Source organism: Mugil cephalus, chromosome 18 (genome assembly GCF_022458985.1).
Source record: "Mugil cephalus isolate CIBA_MC_2020 chromosome 18, CIBA_Mcephalus_1.1, whole genome shotgun sequence".
Classification (NCBI taxonomy): Eukaryota; Metazoa; Chordata; class Actinopteri; order Mugiliformes; family Mugilidae; genus Mugil; species Mugil cephalus.
Window position 1 is genome coordinate 8,163,124 of NC_061787.1, and position 19,933 is coordinate 8,183,056.

A 19,933-nucleotide genomic window follows, 5' to 3' on the forward strand; every position below is an offset into this window, starting at 1 on the left:
CCCTTCGATCCAAAGCTATACGAACTGCTTATATACTAGACTTGTATTGTACGCAGCATGCAAATAAAAATAAACTAATCTTAACCTTATAATAATCAAATCACTGGAATATTTGTAAAACAATATCTCATTTTGCAGTGGACGTTAAAGCATTTCAAACACTGCTTTGGTACCAACATTCATAAACTGACGGCCATCGCACCCATCGCGTTTGTCCATCACTGGTTCAGGGATCGACTGCGTGGACTGGAATCTCACGTTTGCCATTATCATCGCATCGACGATCGATTCTATTTTACTTCCAGAAAAGATGGCGGACCGAACCCCTGGTGGCTCTCAGAAAGCTAGCGCTAAGGTGAAATTTACCACTTGTACTTGCATTTGCTGTGTTGCACATGTTGCTATGAAAATGGCGTAAGAGTCGGTTGCCTGACCAACCGTGAATATGGACACATTTGTAGCATGTAACAGAGCAGCGTTACGCGTGTGCGCAGTCATGTTAGCTACGTACTGCCGCGCTGAAGCGACCACACTGGCTAACTTAGCTATGCTAGGCTAATGAAACCATGAAACGGCTACCGTAAGCAGAATCAGTGTAAGCAGGTGATCTAGAAAGACATATTCCCCCTAACTACCTCGTAGTAACAATGCTAATATTCAAGACGAAGCGTACTCGTTATATATCTATGGTTAAACTAGTAAATTCAGTATTTGAGAACTGGGGCCTAACGGTATCACAGCGCTAGCTTCCTGCAACAGTCATTCACCGCCTAATGTAATTCAAGATTTTCTTTATTGTCAATTTTCTTGTATGTTTCGGCATGCAGAACATCGAAAGCCCGATTCTCTCTCTCACACATTCATAAAATACGCAGAATAATAAACACTAAATGAACAAAATGCAGAGGAATAAAACAAGATGCAAGATAATGTATTCAATTAGTGGCGCTACGGCAAATACCGATGTCTAGGCCTCTGGTATTTTTTATTTTTTTTGCTTATTTGTATCCAACTGCAACTTGGTTGAAAATGCACCTTACATAACGACTATTCAATGTGTACAAGCTAATAGTGAAAAAGGCCTATATTACGGTATGAATTCTGGTTATACGTGCTACCGAACGTACCTGCCAACGCGATAACACTATTTAAGTAGCATTTTTAATAACAGTTGTTGTATGTTTTAGACGCACGACACAAGTACTGTGTGTGATGACCTGGTTGTGTTTATGCAACCGACGAAGAGCTTGAGTGTGTGGTTATGAAATATACTCGGGAAGCTAACCGTGCTTTGTTTACATCAACAGGCGCTGCTTGAGAGCAAACTCAAGTCTTTCAGCATTGGAAAAATGGCTGTGGCAAAGAGGACTCTAAGCAAGAAGGAACAAGATGAAATCAAGAAAAAGGTAAACACAGGCTTCTTTCTGCAGGGTATCGTGTGTATTATTGGTGAGGCGCCTCTTTGGGATCTGTTTATTCTATTTATCTCGTGCACTTTGGTTCTGGCTTCTGCGTTCAGGAAGATGAGCGGGCAGCGGCCGAGATTTATGAGGAGTTTCTTGCTGCGTTCGAAGGAGGAGGAGAGGGTAAAGTCAAGGCCTTTGTCCGTGGCGGCATTGCGAATGCGACAAAAGGTACAGTGTATTTATGAATTGCATCGCGAGGCATGCCAGTGCACAAAGTATTTCACAAAATCCCTTCGAAAATGTGATTGAGTGTAATGAGTGATTTATTTTCTTTGCAGAAGAAGCAGCTGCTGATGAGAAGAAAGGAAAGTTGTACAAACCCAAGTCACGTTTTGAGACCCAACCAAAAAGCATCTTGCCTTTGGAAACCCCACCACAATTTTTAGCTTTAGACAAAAGACATGTAGGTATCATTGCAATCGACAAGTACTCTTTCTACTTGTCACTAAATGGAAATAATATTTTTTATTCCATTTGCTCATATTAGTTTCTTATCTGTGTTTCAGAGTTTGAAGAAAAGTACTGAAAAGGAAAAGAAGAAGAGTAATTTGGAGCTTTTCAAAGAAGAACTTAAACAGTAAGACATTGAAAATTTAAATAGTGCTGTACATTTGTTAATGGAGTGGTTCTAAAATTGTAATAATGTCGCCATAATTAAATGAACTTTGTTCTGTTTCCTGAAGAATACAGGAAGAAAGGGATGAAAGACATAAGATGAAAGGACGCGTTAGTCGATTCGAACCCCTCCCTGGCGCGGACGGAAGACGCTCATGTGAGTGTTTCTCAGTTGCATTGCCGCTGTATATGTACCAACTCGGCCTGAAACGGCTCTCTCCTGCACGCCTTTCTCCATCCCCTCCACCCTTATCCACCTTTGCCCTGAAACAAAATTTATACTGCTTTTCTGCTTCTTTTAGCGGATGGTTCTTCAAGAAGAAACCGTCCGTCCAGTGGTAATTTTGACTTAATATAGTGGCCGTGAATATCTTCATCTTGCTAAGAAAAATAATGCCGTCCAATCAGACAGCAACAGGAAATTTGTGTCTCTTCTTTGTGTCTGCAGTTTTGGATGATTGCGCTCCAGGCTCCCATGACGTCGGAGACCCGTCCACTACGAACTTGTATCTTGGAAACATCAATCCACAGGTGACTTTTTATCCAAATATAAATAAAATGGAAAGATGTTACAGGACTTAATGAGCTAGCTTTGCTGTGAAAAGTAGGACTTAACACGAGCTCGTTGCTTTACCTCCAGTCTTATCCCAAGTAAGAAATATGAGAAATGAAAATACTAAGTATACATTTTCTACGCTTGTGTCAATATTATCTTATAGATGAACGAGGAGATGCTTTGTCAAGAGTTTGGCCGCTACGGTCCATTGGCCAGTGTGAAAATCATGTGGCCAAGGACAGACGAGGAGAGGGCTCGGGAGAGGAACTGTGGCTTTGTGGCTTTCATGAACAGGAGGGATGCTGAGCGAGCACTCAAGAACCTAAATGGTAGAGAGCAGCTATTCATATTAAATAAATTCAATTCTGGTATGATCTGATCTGCGCAGCTTTGGCTAAGTATAGATTTTCTACTTCCATTACAGGAAAGATGATAATGAACTTTGAGATGAAATTAGGATGGGGCAAAGGTGTGCCTATTCCACCTCATCCCATCTACATCCCTCCTTCCATGATGGAGCATACACTCCCACCGCCTCCCTCTGGCCTACCCTTCAACGCACAGCCACGGGAGAGGCTAAAAAACCCCAATGCTCCCCTGCTTCCTCCACCCAAAAACAAGGAGGAGTTTGAGAAGGTAACTCAACATGTCAGCCTGGGTTTTCTCATGGTATATGGCAGTGTTTTGTTAACTGTGGTGGTAAGATGTTAGCCTTTGTGATGAGCAGTCAGTGCAGGTTATAGTGATAGCTTTTGTCTTGTTGACTGAATTAAATAATGTGAAAGTGTGGGTGTAATGAAATGTTAGTGTGGAAAAAAGCTCAGTGTCAGAAAGGTGCTTATAGTTAATGTGGTTAGCATCAGAGGTGTTTGGCCTTTAGTAAAACTGACAGCAGTTAAAGGAAAGTTGTTGTCTTTTTGCACTTTTAAAATGCATTTTTTATATTTTTTCACTTGTTGCCTTTTTAACAATACTCACATTCTATGTTTATTATCTGATGTGACTTCATATACAGACTCTGTCGCAAGCCATAGTCAAAGTGGTTATCCCAACAGAAAGGTACATGTTTTTCTTTTTTTAAATTGGTGTACAAACTTAGAGAAAAAAAAAAACATCCCATAATGAAGCTAAAAGATTGATCGGTTGATCACTGCATGCTACAGGGGGCTGGTCAGTGTGGGTGAGCAATGGTTGAGGCTGTCGTACAACATCTTCACACTAGTACGTAGAGTAACACTGACTGACAAGTTTGTTTTCCGTCGCTCTTTGACATCCCACCATCATTCATGTTTTCTTTACTTACGTAGTAGCGAAACATCATTATAGAGCTGACTGAATAGATCCAAACGCCATCGTTTTCACACTCCATACATAGACATTTAATTGTGTTGCGCTACTTTAGTGTTGTGGTAATCTGCTACATACATGGTCTGCTGATTTCTAGATCTGTAGTTGTGAAAACCTGCTCTCTGACCATTGCTCACTCAGACCGTCTCCCCCCTTTGGCCTCTGTCAATTTACCGGGAGCTCAGTAAATCTGGCCCCTGTCCAACAAATCCAAACCTGCCAGCATTAGTCTATATACGACCTTTGACATTGGCCTTGGTGAGCAGCACAAGTTGAACTGTCTGCGGCAGCGAGGGACCTGAAAAGCATCATGGGATGGATTGGGAAAGTATACAGAATTTTACACCGTCATTGGTACGATCGGCTCCAATACAAGTAAATGTGATCTGTGTTGTCAAATGAAAGACATCCTTTGTCTTGTTGGCCACTTTAGGCTTAATGTATGCAGCCTGCACTTTGTATTTCCCCCCCAAAAAAAAAATGTCACAGAAGAACTTAAGTTATTCCATTTACACGCTGTTCAGTCAGTAGCACCGCCAGTAGATGAGCCTGTTTTAGGCCATGAATCCTGTACTGCCTTTTTCACTTCAAATTAGTCAGGACACGAGTGGGATTCAAAGGCATTGTACTGACAAATGTTGCAGTTAATACAGTGTCTTGTCAATGTCTCACTCCTACTTTTCCAAATGTTCAGAACTCCACATGTTCCCCATTATTTGAAAATTGAATCTAGGAAGCAGTGCAGTGTAATTAAAGGCTCTTGGCACTGTAACCTCAATGAACACAGGCATGAAGTGGATGATGAAGTAAAGAACAATTTACCTAAAATAAAACAAAATACATACTTTTGATTTAATGCAAACTTTTTAATGCCAGCAGGTGCTATTTTATTATATTTTTGTTTTCTATTCTTGGAGTTACATAGGCCCAGAGGCTTAGTCACTGTTATGCTTAATTTATTCTTGGTCATGTGACACTCTTCAGCAGTTGTCTATTAAAGTGTGTCTCACACTCATTGTGCAGTAGTAAATCTGTAATAACGGATATTATCGTATATCTTTGGCTATGACGTCTTCTGCCATGTACGTTGCAGTGTTACCACGGCAACACTCTATTCAGTCATGCCCCAATGTACAAGACGGCCACAGTCGTACTCTTGCCTGGGAGAAACGTGCTTTGTGTCGTCTGCTGCTGCGAGTGTCTACCCACCAAGCGTAAATTAATCTCTGATGTTCAGGCTGTTTGTAGTGCTCATGAGTCCGTCCAGTCTGAATCCGTTTGCTTTAACTGTGTCTTTCTTGTAGGAATTTGCTCTCTCTCATCCACCGAATGATCGAGTTTGTGGTGCGTGAAGGCCCAATGTTTGAAGCCATGATCATGAACAGAGAAATCAACAATCCCATGTACAGGTCGGTTCGGTCTCGCGTCAGAAACGCGGTACGTGTTAAAACGCGGCCCGTGCAGAGTAATGAACTGTTCTCTCCTCTTCCAGATTTTTATTTGAGAACCAGAGTCCAGCACATGTATACTACAGATGGAAGCTCTACTCCATACTACAGGTTGGTTTCCTGTTTTAAGAATGACAAACACTTCAGTGCCATTCAACTCACACTGAAGAGTTTTAATATTTACTGTATTATCATTATTATTATTATTACTTTCTCAGGGTGAAGCACCAGTTAAATGGAGAACGGACGACTTTAGGATGTTTAAAAATGGCTCTCTATGGCGCCCACCTCCTCTTAATCCATACCTCCACGGTCCTTATGATGATGGAGAGGAGGAGGAAGAAGAGGAGGAATCCAGCAAGAAAGGCTGCTTGAAAGAGGAGTAAGATTTCCTTATGAATATTGATATAGCTTTTCAGATTCACAAAACTGTATTTGACAACTGTAAGTGTCCAACAATTTATTAGGCAGTACTGATGACATTTCTGCCTAACTGCACCTCATGTCTGCAGTGAGCGGGACAAACTGGAGGAGATGCTGCGTGGTTTGACTCCCAGGAGGGGAGACATCGCTGAAGCCATGCTGTTCTGTCTCAGCCACGCCGAAGCTGCTGAAGAGATAGTGGAGTGTATCACAGAGTCCCTCTCCATCCTTAAGACCCCTCTACCCAAAAAGGTAAGTTACAGCTTTAACACCCTGCAACAACAAAAAAAAAAAAACATCATTCCTGTAGAGTCACTTCATATGATATTTTGCTCTTTGATGTTTCAGATTGCACGGTTATATTTAGTTTCTGATGTGCTGTATAACTCTTCAGCCAAAGTGTCCAATGCATCATACTACAGAAAATAGTAAGTTTGAGTAACAACACTTTCTCTCTCTCTCTCTCTATATATATATATTCTAATAATCATTCTTTGTTTTGAACAGTTTTGAGACGAAGCTCTGTCAGATTTTCGCAGACCTCAACGCCACATACAAAACGATACAGGGTCACCTTCAGTCTGAGAACTTTAAGGTAACACTTCTTTCTTAATTAACTTTACAAGCTGGACAATTCCCGTGTCTTAATTACCCAGGTCACTCAGCTCTTGTGACGTCTTCCTTTCGGCAGCAACGGGTGATGTCGTGTTTCCGGGCGTGGGAGGACTGGGCCGTGTATCCGGACCCCTACCTCATCAAGCTCCAGAACATCTTCCTGGGTCTAGTTAATCTCACGGTGGAGAAGGAGCCCGTGACCCTCGTCGTTGAGGTGAATATGTGAATCTTTAGCACCTTTAACACCCGTCGGTGTCGTCTACTGAGGTCCTAGCTTTAATGTCTCTGCTTCGTCCCAGGCTGAGCCGACAGAAGACATCGACGGGGCTCCTATAGGTGAGTTTGTGGATAACACTCTGCTGGAGGACGTGGACGGGGTGCCGATCGACGCAGGGCCCATGGACGGGGCACCGATCGATGGAGCACCACTGGACGACCTGGATGGAGTACCAATCAAGCAACTGGAAGAAGACATCGACGGGATACCTTGTGAGTAGCGTAGCGAGCGCCTGGAAATGATGATTTGGGTTGTTTTTGTGCAGTCGCTCAGTTTCTTCTTGATTTTTTTTCTGGTGATTACAGTTGATCAGTCTAAGGAAACAGCCTTCAAGGTGGCGCCCTCAAAATGGGAAGCAGTGGAGGAGTCCGAGCTACAGGCTCAAGGTGAGACATTCAGAAGGTCCTTAAAACATCTTGTTTGTCAAAGCACATTTTTATCTTCATACTTCTATTATTTCTTAATTCAAAATATGTACAGTGTAATTCATCCTCTATTTATGCTAATTGCCTTCTGTTTGCACCACAGCTGTGACAACCTCAAAATGGGAAATCTTTGAGCAGCCGGAAGAAACGAAAAAGTAAGTTAAGCTCGATTTGTGTGTGCACAACTCTGCAAATACCCCGGGGACCCTGTTTAACGAAGTGCACCTCCTTCTTCTCTGCAGGAATGAGGAGGACAGCGATGACGATGACAGGACGCCGCGCTCAGAGGATAATCAGAGCTACTCCAACCCCATCAGAGAGGACTCGGATACTAAGGCCAAGACGTCCGAAATGAACGAGGAGAAGCGCATCAAGCTGAGAGAGATAGAGGTGCTTTGCTTTTCAGATCTCCACACTGCTCCTGACGCGACGGGTTCATCGTTTTCACCGTTTGTTCTTTGAAAATTCTTCACACAGGTTAAAGTCATGAAGTTCCAGGATGAGCTAGAATCTGGGAAAAGACCAAAGAAGCCCGGCCAGAGTATTCAGGAGCAGGTGGAGCACTACAGGGACAAACTACTACAAAAGGTATAGTCACCTTTACAAATGTTTATCATGGATGATGTTAAAGGCTGGACTCGTTAATGGCGTTATTTTATTTTAGGAAAAGGAAAAAGAGAAACTTGAACGGGAAAAGGAGAAGGAGAAGAAAGAAAAGGAGAAAGCGGAGGCACGGTTGAAGGAGCTGAAGAAGGAAAAGGAGAAGGAGGACACGCCGACCAGAAAAGAGAGGTAACGACCACTTGGTTGGAGGCGATCGAGTGACGTTGCAGTTTTTCCCCCGTGTACGTCATAAAACGTGGGATTTGTTTTAATTTTCTGTCTGACAGACGTTTGTCCCCTCCGGTTGATAGGAAGCGGCGTCACAGCGGTTCGCCCAGTCCGACGCGGAGCAGCAGCAGACGAGGCCGGTCGTCCTCGCCCCGTTCGGAGCGCTCCGAAAGATCGGAACGCTCCGACCGGTCGTACTCGAAAGACACCACTTCACGCTCTTCCCATAAAGACTCACCACGATCCAGCAACAAAAAGTCATCCAAAAGGTAAGACACTCTAGACTCCTGTTAGACTAATGTTAGAGCTGGGTGTCTAATCTTTATTATTACTAATTTAAATTGTTTTCACCGCCCACCAGATCTCCCTCATTGCCTCGCACACCTAAACGATCCAGAAGGTCACGCTCCAGGACACCCAAGAAATCAACTAAAAAGTCCCGCTCCAAATCAAGATCTCCACACCGATCTCACAAAAAATCAAAGAAGAGTAAACACTGACGTCTTTTCCTCGGATCCCCCCCCCGAACCAGCCTTTTCTCCTCCTGCCCCTTCCACCATGTTGTATAAAAGATTGACTGAGTGGGCAGCTACAGATCTCTGCCCGGACGTTGATGTGAGGACAATGGAGAGTGGAGGGTGTTGCATGGGTTTCCATCTGGTGTATCAAAGAGATGGGGCCGCTGCTGTTTTATATTGTAAAGAAGAAAAAAAAAGATTAATGTGCTTGTGTGTCCTGATTTCCCATCACCTCCAAACGGAATTCATCCATGGTGTAGACCGCGCCCATAAAGGGTGTGAGGACAATAGTCTTATATTCATGCTGTCATTCTCTGTTTTTGTAGTTCACATTAAAAAGGATTCCTAATAAACAAGTGTCATTATTTTTTTTTTTTATTAAATTAGACATTAACAGACTTTTTCATTTGATTTCGTGTGAAAATACACAGTTCATTATTTACATGTAGTGCAGTTACTTAGTAAGGACGTTTCCTACTATTAATTTTCAGATCACATTATTAATCAGCGTTTTTGTAAAGACAGATTCTCGTCGTCTGAACAAGGCAGTGTGGTGGCTTTAGTGAAGCTGCTGGGGACACGTGTCATGACTTTACATTTTAGCCTGAGCCTTCTTTAGTTGATCCCTCAGTTCTAGAAGAGCTATGGAGGAAAGATGCACCTCGTCTGGCCCGTCAGCGATGCGGAGAGTCCGCGCGTACGAGTACCTGAAGACAGGGGTCATACTGTTATTAAGAAGCAGCTCCTTGTTTCTGTCAGAGAGGGGAGGGGGGAGAAAAAAAAAAGCATACTTACATTTGTGCGAGTGGGAAGTCTCCAGACACACCTGCTCCTCCATATACCTGGATGGCGTAGTCCACCACCTTACACACCATTCTGGCTGCTGCTACTTTGATCATAGCAACCTAGACGACAGAAACACTGATAAATACAGAACTTTTCTTTTACAGATCCGTTCTGCACATTCAGTCAGGTTTTATTTAAAACCATTCAACAGGACCATTCACCCACAATGACATACTCAAAGGTGGTGCTATAACCTTCAGGTAGATATTCACAATTTTAGGTTTTAGAAAATTAAAAACGGTGATAACTGTCTTAGAAGCATGAATATTTTTCCAGACCTGGAAATTTAGCCATCCATTTTCAGTTTAACATCTGACAAGCACAAATATTGCTATTTTTTCTGCTGGTATGTATAAGTAATAGTTGGAGAAAACAGACAATGTTCTATTGTTTGGAATGAGGACACAGCATGTTAAAAAAAAATAAATAAATGTTTACCTGCTTGCGAGCAGCACGGTTACCCTGCGTATCCAGAGCGTGAGCAGCCTGAAGAGTCAGGAGGCGCGTCTGCTCTATCATGAGACGACACTCCGCTATCCAGTGAGCAACAACCTCCTAGAAACAACACAACACGGGGAGCAGAGCAGATTTACTCAAGCTGCATATAACACTCTGTCCACTAGGTGTCAACAGAGATCAATGTGAACATTCAACAGAAGTCCTCAAAGGTGGAGAACCAGTAGGGAGACATGTTCCCTCACATGTTGATACAGTTTTTTCCCAAATGTCTGCCTGGACGCGGCCCTCTGGCAGAGAAGCTCCAGCGCCATCTCTGCGAGGCCGACAGCTCTCATGCAGTGGTGCAGCCTGCCCGGACCCAGACGACCCTGGGCGATCTCGAACCCCCTGCCCTCCCCTGGGAACGGATACAATGAGGGAGCAAAAAAAACAAGCAATGAATTACAGCAGAGTTGGGAAATGAAATCTCAGTCCCAGTGACCACATTCTCCAAACTTTTCCAGCAAAGGTCGTATTTCTTTTTCTTTGTGTGATTGATGGGAGAAATGTGCGTAAGAGTCGCTTTTTACCCAGAATGATGTTGGACGCGGGGACGCGCACGTTTTCAAAGTGCACTTCGAAGTGTCCGCCGTGGATAGCGTCTGAGCGCAGGGGAAATGAGATGGGGTTAAATTAAGGAAATGAAATCGGGAAAATGCAACAACGTGCGTGAAAACCTACCATCCTGACCAAACACGGTGAGCGGCCTGACCAGCTTCACGCCTCTAGTGTTCATGGGTACGAGGATCATGCTGTGCTGGCTGTGCCTGATGAAACAAACACAGCAACACACAACCACAAGGTTTGTCACGCTTCTCTCAACGTTTTACGACAGCAAGCGCTGGCGAGTAATGTGCACAACGCTGGGTGTGTGTCTCATTTCAACGCTAACAGAAACAAGGAGAAATGTGTTCTCATCTCGGGTGCGGCCGTTTCCTCATTAACGTCTTAAACACTGATGGGACCGAGCCGAAGGTTACATGTCAACCAAAAGATTTGTCACGTTACAGCTCGAGGTGGAAACCGGCTTGAAATGCATGCTGGGAAGTGCACCTCAAAGCAGTTCATTTCAGTTTTTTAACGGTTGCACAGAGGAAGTTTATAACGGGAGCAACTGCTTCTAAAGTAAAGCACGCAAACAAAAACATTGTTTGTGTTTATATAAAACCTCGTCACGTCGTCTGTAAAAGTGCAATCCTGGAAACCAAATAAAAACCTGCGGTTAAATCGTGACACGGGAACGACCTCTTGCACAAACACAAGAGGAATTTGTGCACATTTGTTTCCACAAGAGGAAAAAAAAAAATGAAACATCCTTCACCACGGGACAATTCTACTGACCTGCCGCCGACATCCGGAGAACCGCTCTTACACATCACAATGGCCACTTTGCACTGGGGATTGCCAGCACCTGTGGGGACAAGGCAGCAATACAGTGGTTCATTTGTATTCATGATTTGCTGCCGTTTGCTGGTGAAACAGGCGATGGAGCAAACGGCCCTTTTCACGGCCCAACCCTGGCCTTAACCATTCCGTGGCCCCCGGTGCGGTGTGGTGTGGTGGGAAATGATGTGTGTCGCTGCGCGGGGGGAAACGCCACGCACTGATGCAGCTGATTTACATTTCCTGAGGAAGTTTCAGTTCACGTAGAGTAATTTTTTTTTTTTAAATCAAGAGCAGTGGCGGCGCTAGGTTCTAGGGGGGCCAAGGCAAAGACACAGAACTCCGAACAAATGTAAGCCATCTGGGGGCTTATTTATTTAGCTTATTTCCACCCACGGACAGGGTGGGGTGGGGGGGTCTAAACAGTTTATGGTTTGCCTTTCCTGACGGTGCGCCGCCGATTACTCTGATTATTATTCTTGCCAGAGAGTAATAACACATTAATCTTTATGTATATATATACATAAGAAGTTACATAAACAGCCACTAGAGGGCGACATCACGTGGACGTCACGTAGGAATAGCTCAAATTTGATTCAGCAGAAGTGTCGTAATGAGGGGAACCGGATCCCAGATACTTGACAAACCTCGACCCGTGCAGTTCAAGGCAAAAAATAGGGTGAGCAACCGCCTGATTTCCTGTTTAGATTTCCATCCGGGCGGTAAAAGTGTCCCCCAGGGAGAAGGACATCTGGACACCAGACAGCAACAGACAAGGCATCTTTGAATATTCACGGAGTGCATGCGAACACTTGACCCAACTCAATCTGGCAGGAGTTTAGACTTCTCAAACAAACGTTAAAGGATGAGTCCTGCGATGCAACAAACAGTGCGAAATTTACGCCCGACCCCACCCGTCAACCACATCTAGGAAAGCCTGTTTCTGCCCCGGGGGCAAGTTGGGTTTTCCTGTGAACCCTTACATAACACACTCGATCCCTGATAAAAAGGTGAGCCCTGCCGTCGTGCCCATACATGTCCCATCGCCGCTGGAATGAAAATAAACTGGCTAGGCCCAGCTATTAGTCTTTCCTGAGAGCATGCCAAGCATCTTCTGTTTGTTTGTTTTTTTGTTTTTTTTTTGGGGTGGTGGGGGGTCATGTCCATGAGCTATTCTCATTCTCATTACTTTTTGTCTCCAAGCCCGTTTGTTGATTTCTACGGAGCATAAACATATGAACGAATAAGAGACAGAGATATTAAAAACAAGCTGTCAATTTCCGAGGAAGCAGGGGAATGAGGAAACGGTACTCACGGGGAAAAAAAACTAAAAATTAGGAAACGCAACCCACGTACAGTACTGAAATACAGTGGTCTTTTCAGAAAGTAAAAAAAAAAAAAGAAAAAAAGAAAAGCAACAACCAACGGTGCTTCTTTAACACGCTGCATTCCACCAGCCCCTGCTTATCCCAGAGAGCTCTCCAAATAGGACAAAGACTGAAACATATCATGTGTTGTTTTATTAGCCTCTATCTATGCCTTAGTTTAGCTCTGACATACAGTAAACAAAGTTCAGTCACCAGGGCACACCCTGCAGAGTCCAAGAGAGCACAACTGGATAATGTAGAGACTGAAAAACAACTCCTCTATGTAAAAGTGCTTTGCTTCGAATGCCAGTAAATACTTGAAGGATTTGCATTCATCTTAGCCATCCATCCTGGCATGCACTCAAACACGCACGCCCTCAGAGCTACGTGGAGAGGGGACATGCTCCCGGGTGTCAGCAGTGGAGGGCGGGCTCAGGCTTAGTCACTCCAGCGCTGCACTCTATGCAACATTTCTCCTCACTCACTCACACACACACACACACACACATCACACGCACACACACACATAACTCCTGGTGTGGCAATAAAACTGGATTAAAATCATCTTTACAAATCTCACGCAAAGAACCAACACAAGGTAAGAAAACTTTTTTTTTTTTTTTTTTGTTACGTGTCTTTGCTACAGAATTCAATCAGACTTTTCTTGCATCTCCAGTGTTAAACTGTTTGTAAAATGCTGTTGGGGCATGACGTTCTCTGAGTATTTTATCTCGCGCGTCGCTAATTTTAAATCAAGAAACGAGCATCACGAAATATGGAGCAAAGAATTCTTCCTTGTTTTCCAGCCTTTAGTCGAAGGGTCACAAACAGTCAAAGTCCTGCCTTGGACATTTTATGACATTATTATAACTGCACAATAATGACAAGCTTAACTCGTGACCTCAAAAATGCGGCGTTACCTGTCTGCTTGTGGCTTTTGCTCTTTGGAAAACGGTTTTGTGATTGGTAACATGACTAAAACGTATTATACACTTTAACTACTACAAAAACTGTTAGCATAGTCTGCCCCTTTACTGTCATGATGACAAAAATGTCACATCACAAATAAAATCTAAAGGCAACATAAATATCTAAATGTTTTTTGTCTAGTAGTGCTCAAACTTATTTTTTTTTGTTCATTCTTTATGTATTCATTGTCTGTATTGTTAAAGGTCTGCACTTCCATTATTATCACTTATAACTCAGTTTTATATGCAAATCTATGTTCATTTTGCGTTAAAAACAAACGAGCAGTTAGTGCCTTTTCTGTGCTTGTTTTTTTTTCAGACCGAACACCACAGCGAAGCTTAAAAACACACGCGTGAACCTGTTCCGCTCTCTTTAACGTGATGATCCAGATGTTGACAGCGCTGAATATTTAACATACTTGAGAGTGTTCTTGTGGACATCTGTTTGAGCAACTCCTCCCAATCTGGAGACAGTAATTTATTATGTAACAAACCTGGACCACTTCCCCAAAATGACTCTCATCATGTTGGCAATAAGTGAGAACCTGAGCGGCAAACCGCTCCGTGCGTGATGCCCTTTGGTCCTCCGCCAGCAATTATATCATCAGTCACGTAATGTGGATCCACGGTCTCTCAAATTCCACTTGTCCATGAACTGAATTAAATATGGGAACAATGTGAAAAGGGCATTGTGAGAGACGGTAATGGTTTCCATGTACGCCCACATTCACACAATATGGTATTTTATAAAGTTCAACTGTCATCTGCATCTGGAGGGAACGGTCAGGGAGGAGGAGAGGTTAACAACACAATGAGGGCCTGGATTAAATTCTAGCTTCAGAGGGACGTCCTGTTGAACCAGCACATACCATGTACAGTTAAACCAACATCCTGGATTTGAATCTGGCGAGAGACCTTGTCATCCTTATCACTAACCACAAAAGGGTTTCCTCGCCTTTAACATCCCCTAGTAAAAGACAGTACAGTACGCACGGGTGAGAAACCGTCTACGAGCTGCAAATACTCTGTCCTGCATCGTGTCATTAGTTTGCAGGACGTGTTGTCCCGTTCAGCTTCATCTTAAAACCTGATATTATCTTTTTCCCCTAAAATTAAAGGATTAGTAAACTAAACCTGTCACTTCCCGAAGGATGCAGGCCCCCGAGCACCCGACGAAATAATACAAAATACAAATTCAAATGGTAATTAGAGCCTCTGAAAGTGTCTTGTCTGTCTTTTTTTTTTTTTTTTTTTTGCGTTCAATGGCGTTATTCAAGCCCAGACACATTTCACCCAGACAGGGCTTAAACCATCAGGGAGAGTTCCCTTTGATGCAGAACACAGACAGAACTCCCCTTTTCCTGTTTCCAATGAAAAAGAGCTCATGATTCACAATCTCGTTCCATTTTTATTCCGTTGACTCATGCAAATTACACTTCTACTGTCAAAGAGTAGAGCTAAAAGTAAAACGAGCACTTCTCTAAGTTAAGCCGTTCCTTATTTTTTCTCTCTGCAGAAAAATGGCTGATATGGATTATGTCGGCGAAGATGACTCCAGCTACAACGAAAGCTACGAGTACGATTACGAGCACAGCGTCTGTGACAAAGAGGATGTGCGCTCTTTCGCTGGCGTCTTCCTCCCGGCTGTCTACGCCGTGGCTCTGGTGGTCGGCCTGGCTGGGAACTCCCTGGTGGTTGTGGTCTACACGTCGCGGCTGAGGCTGCGGACGCTGACGGACGTGTGCATCCTTAACCTCGCCATTTCGGACCTGCTGCTCCTCCTCACCCTGCCCTTCTGGGCGGCCGACGCCGTCCACGGCTGGATGTTGGGCTTGGCGGCCTGCAAGATCACCTGCTTCCTGTACAGCACCAACTTCAGCTGCGGCATGCTGATGCTGGCGTGCATCAGCGTGGACCGCTACCGCGCCGTCACCCAGAGTCCGACGAGCAGAACCGGGACGGGGCACCGGGCGAAGAGACAGTGGCTTCTGGTGTGCGTCGTGCTGTGGGCTACGGCCAGCTTTCTAGCCCTTCCCGAATTAATTTTCTCCAGGGTGAAGCACTCCCACCACAGGAGTTTCTGCACGGCCGTTTATCTGCCCAGCATGGCTCGGCCTGTGAAGGCTTCCCTGGAGCTGCTGGAGGTGACTCTTAGTTTCTTGCTGCCCTTCCTGGTCATGGTGGTGTGCTACTCCTTGGTGGGGCGGGCGCTGACCAAGGCCGTCGGGGTGCAGAGGGACCGGAAGTGGCGCGCCCTGCGGGTGCTCCTGGCCGTGGTGGCCGTGTTCCTCCTCACCCAGCTGCCCTACAACGTGGTCAAGCTGTGCCGCGCGATGGACGTCATTTACATGCTCGTGACCGACTGCGAGGTCAGCAAGAGCCTGGACCGCGCCCTCCAAGTGACGGAGAGCCTGGCCCTCACCCACGCCTGCATCAACCCCCTCCTCTACGCCTTCATCGGGTCCTCCTTCCGGGGACACGTGCTAAAGGCCGCCAAGCACCTCGGGCAGCGGCTTGGGAGACACTCGAGACATGTCCCGGAGGAGCCGGCGGTGGAGATCGCCCTCAAGGCGAACAATCAAGCCGAATCCCAATCCGGTTCGGAAGACCAAGATACCAGCACCTTCACTATTTAAGACTCTTATCTATTTCCTAGTAAGCACCTATACAAAATTAGACTATACGTCTCTGTATTTACACGCTTTACTATCATACAAGACAGATATCAGTAGCCATAGATATTAATTCTTACATATGTATGTACAGTGACTTTATATGCACTAACTACACAAAGTATTTTGTATAAATGATGTATTTTGGTAAATAAAAGAACAAATATTTTCAGTGACATGCAATTAAATGCAGCTGAAGCTCTGAAATTGTGCTCCTCTGGTTCATGACAACACGTCCAATTTAGATTTACAGTCTGTACTGTCCTACATGAGATCATCCGCGTCTCAGTTTTATTACATCCCGTGGCTTTGGGTTGGGATGACGGATGGCTCGACTGTACAGCCGTTGACATATTTGTTCAAAAACCATTCACCGAGGCCAGGAAGCAAACAGCAGGAAGGGCTTCCTCACAGACTAGGGTACAGCAAAACTGCCTGGAAGAGCTTAAACCAACTGACAGTTTTGATCCGCTCATCTTTTTTTTTTTTCTTTCTCGCATTTCAATAATATGAGATTGAGATGGAAACTGGTTTGCTGTAAAGTTAAATGTGACTTCAGACTTTTTTTTCCCCATCGTCTCAGCGCATTAACATTGAGTCATGTTAATTAGAGAGCGACTGATATGGATTTTTTTTTTTTTACATCAGCATACGTGAGCCGATATTTGGAGCCGATACTAGTTTTTCTCCCTCCATTTACATGATAAAGATTATACACAGATAACTAATGATACAAGTCTCAATTTAACGAAAAACATAAATATTTATTGAACTCAAATAATATTTAATGTAGGGTATAAAATATATATATATATATATGTAGGTATAAAAAGCACCCACGTGTCGGCGGATACCGATACCAGTAAAAAATGCTCTAATGCTAACCCTGATGCATTCAGTTTACATGAAATATAGACGCTTTATTCAAGCCACTTTACTAATCAGGCTAATTAACCAAAAGTGACATCAACAAACTTTTTTTTTTCCAAAAAAAACCCAGATCCACCCCATGTCCCCTGATGATCTTTAGACACAACATGTTTTCTCAGCATTAACCGTTAGTCTTCCTCCCTCCAATGCCTTCACTTTGTGCGGGACCTGCATTCCATACAATAAACAAACTAGGTGTGTCTAGGCGACAACTTTATTATTTCCCAAGCAGAGCCGGCGACTGCGTTCCCATGAAGCACAGAGTTGCATGTTGTCAAAATAAGTAAATGAGGAAGAACTAAATCATGCGCGACCACGTTTGGTTATTAAATACACCACTTTGCTTGTGCGAGTGAGTGCCGGAATACAAACGGCTATTCCTGCAAGATAAAAGACTGCAGGTCTGGGAATAATTCTGGTGCATTATCATACCCACAGGACAAGCTTTTACAACTTCCACATCACAGCACTGCACTGGAAATGTCTGAGCCTCCCATTTACCAACGCATGACATGCTACAAACAACTTCTGAGAAAAAGGGGGAGGAAAAAATGGAATATTCTGCAGTGTCTGTTCAACATTTTGAACCTACACTAGCACAAGTGGGAACTGCTTTGTAATTATAGTGTAAGTACAAAGCAAAGTAGAAGGCAATAGGTTCTGTTTCACCATGAAAAGAGAAGGCTACCTAGTGCCTTGGAGAGCGTAGTAGGAAACACCAACAACAATGACTAACACTCAGTGGATGTCACAATCGGAAAGAGTTCATCATAGCAACATCATCCTTGAAAATAATATCAAACTTTCTGGTTTTACTTTTACTTTTTATTTTCATGGGATCGTCCATAATGACTCACTGCAAAAGCCCGGATCCCTCCCCGCTGCCATCTACAATAATATGGCTCGCTACAAAAGCGACCACAGATCAGAGCCGGCATGAATGGCCATCAACGCACTCACATTCTTTCCATTCTTTTCCCTCCAGCATATATTCATGCTGGAGGGGGACATTCTCACAAGCCCAGAATATGTTTTCCTTTTGCGGGAAAGAGACATGTTAAGAAAAAGACAGATGTTCAACAGACACAAACTATGCATTGCATAAGGACGATTCTGCTCAATTTTGGTAAACCGTAGCGTTTTTAAGTTGCCAGCGGTGAGATGGAATTTTGTAAAGGTTTGAAAAAAACAGGCCACTGGTTTCTGCGAAAGTGGGAGTGAGACGCGGACCGTGAGCCAGAGGAAACATCGGGAATGCCAGTTCACAGACTGGAAAGATGCTAAAAATGCTGGTCAACTGTGGAGTTTTCATAAACGCCATTAACATTCTTAACCCTTACACTTGGAGTTGAATTACACAGCCCTGCAGAATTCTTCTCTGTGTTTTCACAGTCAATTTATTGATGTGCTGTAGGTGTGTTCTAACATGTTGTCCAAGGCACTTGGCAGCCCTGTTAAGGAGAATATAAAGATAAACTAAATTGTTCCATGGACCAAGGAGATACTGACGCAGATTGGACTTATTGTCCAGACAAGTATCACGTAGATAGGTTTAGTTGATGGTGTGCTTAGCCATTAACTCTCATAAATGTGTATTTAAAAACCGTTCAGCTGCTGTTGTTTTGTTATTTTTTTTTTTATACCTTGAATCACTTACAGTGACTCATTAGTTACAGTTAAGACGTCAACCAAAGCCACATTTTCCAGAACAAAACTCGTCCAAGACTTCACGGAATTATTTATGTTGTCCGAGTGTTTTTTTGCTTTCCATATGTAAACAGTTTGGGTAAGCACGCAATGCTTTGTCGGTAACATCTTGACTGCATGTAAGGTCCCTTTAAAGGAAAACTCGTGAGTGCTTTTAATGGGAAAATAACATTTTCAGGTTCGCTCTTCGACAAGCATTTGTTGGTTTACGGGAACTCACCTCACAAAATGCTCAAAGCCGCTCATCAAACGAGGCCGTGTTTATTGTGACTTGAACTCTCTGATGGTGACTTCCTGTCTGAGTGGACCCCCCGCGAAACTCTTCAGAACTCTTTAGTTTCTTCCTTTCTCATAACTAAAAGAAACGGAAGCGCACTCACCGCTGCTCCACCACTTTTTCCCGTGTACGATGTAGTGGTCCCCATCCCTGCGAAGTGTGCACTCCATGTTGGTTGCGTCGCTGGAGGCCACATCAGGCTCTGGGGAAAGAATCAAGACACAAAGCAGTAAGGAACGCTAAACTATTTTTATTTCCACACTCTACTCCCCTACTTTTCCTTTATGTTCTACATTTATAGGTTCTGGCTTAAACCACAGACAGAGCACACTAACACTACCGCCATATTTAATACACCAGCTGACTCTTAACAAAGTTTATTGGCCCACGATGGAGGTACCTGCTCCTCATAACCCAGTGGAATAAACTGATCAAACTGCTGACAAAAGACATTTCTGCAACACTTCTCTTTACCATCTGTGTTTAGAAAAACCATGGGGATGTTCACACCCAGTGTAATCACCTCTGGCGAAAGCATGTCGCCGTTTCCAGGCAGTGCGGAAAGCAAAAGGGAGCAAAACAGGGAGAAATTACTCATAGAAGAAACTGTTTGGCGTGCACGCTCTTAAAAAAACAGCCTTCCACAGAATCAGTGGTGGCTGTGCTGCGTGTAACCTGGCTCGGTTAAGACCGCGACCATTACTGACACGTTAGCGGAAAGCCTTTAGCGAGGCAGCGTAAATGGGCACATAATTCTTAGGGGT

At 43.9% G+C, this 19,933-nt stretch overlaps 3 protein-coding genes across 5 annotated transcripts in view; 2 read left to right on the plus strand and 1 right to left on the minus strand.

Moving 5' to 3' along the window:
- Nucleotides 1–224: 224 nt before the first annotated feature.
- On the plus strand, nt 225–8,874 carry LOC125024428 (U2 snRNP-associated SURP domain containing). Of its 3 annotated transcripts, none has more exons than XM_047612196.1 (26): nt 225–355; nt 1,308–1,406; nt 1,520–1,634; nt 1,745–1,869; nt 1,973–2,043; nt 2,150–2,238; nt 2,384–2,419; nt 2,530–2,612; nt 2,801–2,966; nt 3,062–3,273; nt 3,653–3,696; nt 5,289–5,393; nt 5,477–5,543; nt 5,651–5,814; nt 5,945–6,107; nt 6,204–6,283; nt 6,363–6,450; nt 6,547–6,684; nt 6,770–6,959; nt 7,053–7,133; nt 7,276–7,327; nt 7,415–7,562; nt 7,650–7,760; nt 7,837–7,964; nt 8,063–8,272; nt 8,365–8,874. In XM_047612196.1, exons 1-26 carry the CDS (start codon nt 311–313, stop codon nt 8,501–8,503), a joined length of 2,949 nt encoding a protein of 982 aa, XP_047468152.1. In that variant the 5' UTR covers nt 225–310; the 3' UTR covers nt 8,504–8,874. The 3 variants fall into 3 exon arrangements, with proteins under 3 accessions (XP_047468152.1, XP_047468154.1, XP_047468153.1); XM_047612197.1 differs by having other exon boundaries at nt 226–355; nt 8,087–8,272; XM_047612198.1 differs by lacking the exon at nt 2,384–2,419.
- Nucleotides 8,875–8,955: 81 nt separating this feature from the next.
- The window catches only part of nphp3 (nephronophthisis 3), a 31,693-nt gene continuing 20,715 nt past the window's right edge, over nt 8,956–19,933 (minus strand). Inside the window, exons 40-47 of the mRNA XM_047612205.1 lie at nt 19,273–19,371; nt 11,207–11,276; nt 10,547–10,632; nt 10,396–10,467; nt 10,069–10,223; nt 9,806–9,922; nt 9,317–9,426; nt 8,956–9,228 (exon numbers count right to left, since the gene is read on the minus strand). Coding sequence (XP_047468161.1) covers nt 9,114–9,228; nt 9,317–9,426; nt 9,806–9,922; nt 10,069–10,223; nt 10,396–10,467; nt 10,547–10,632; nt 11,207–11,276; nt 19,273–19,371 — 824 coding nt within the window. The 3' untranslated portion in view covers nt 8,956–9,113. The remainder of the gene's footprint in view (nt 9,229–9,316; nt 9,427–9,805; nt 9,923–10,068; nt 10,224–10,395; nt 10,468–10,546; nt 10,633–11,206; nt 11,277–19,272; nt 19,372–19,933) is intronic.
- Nucleotides 12,458–16,462, plus strand: ackr4b (atypical chemokine receptor 4b). The gene is made up of 2 exons (XM_047612202.1): nt 12,458–13,213; nt 15,100–16,462. Exon 2 carries the CDS (start codon nt 15,104–15,106, stop codon nt 16,217–16,219), a length of 1,116 nt encoding a protein of 371 aa, XP_047468158.1. The 5' UTR covers nt 12,458–13,213; nt 15,100–15,103; the 3' UTR covers nt 16,220–16,462.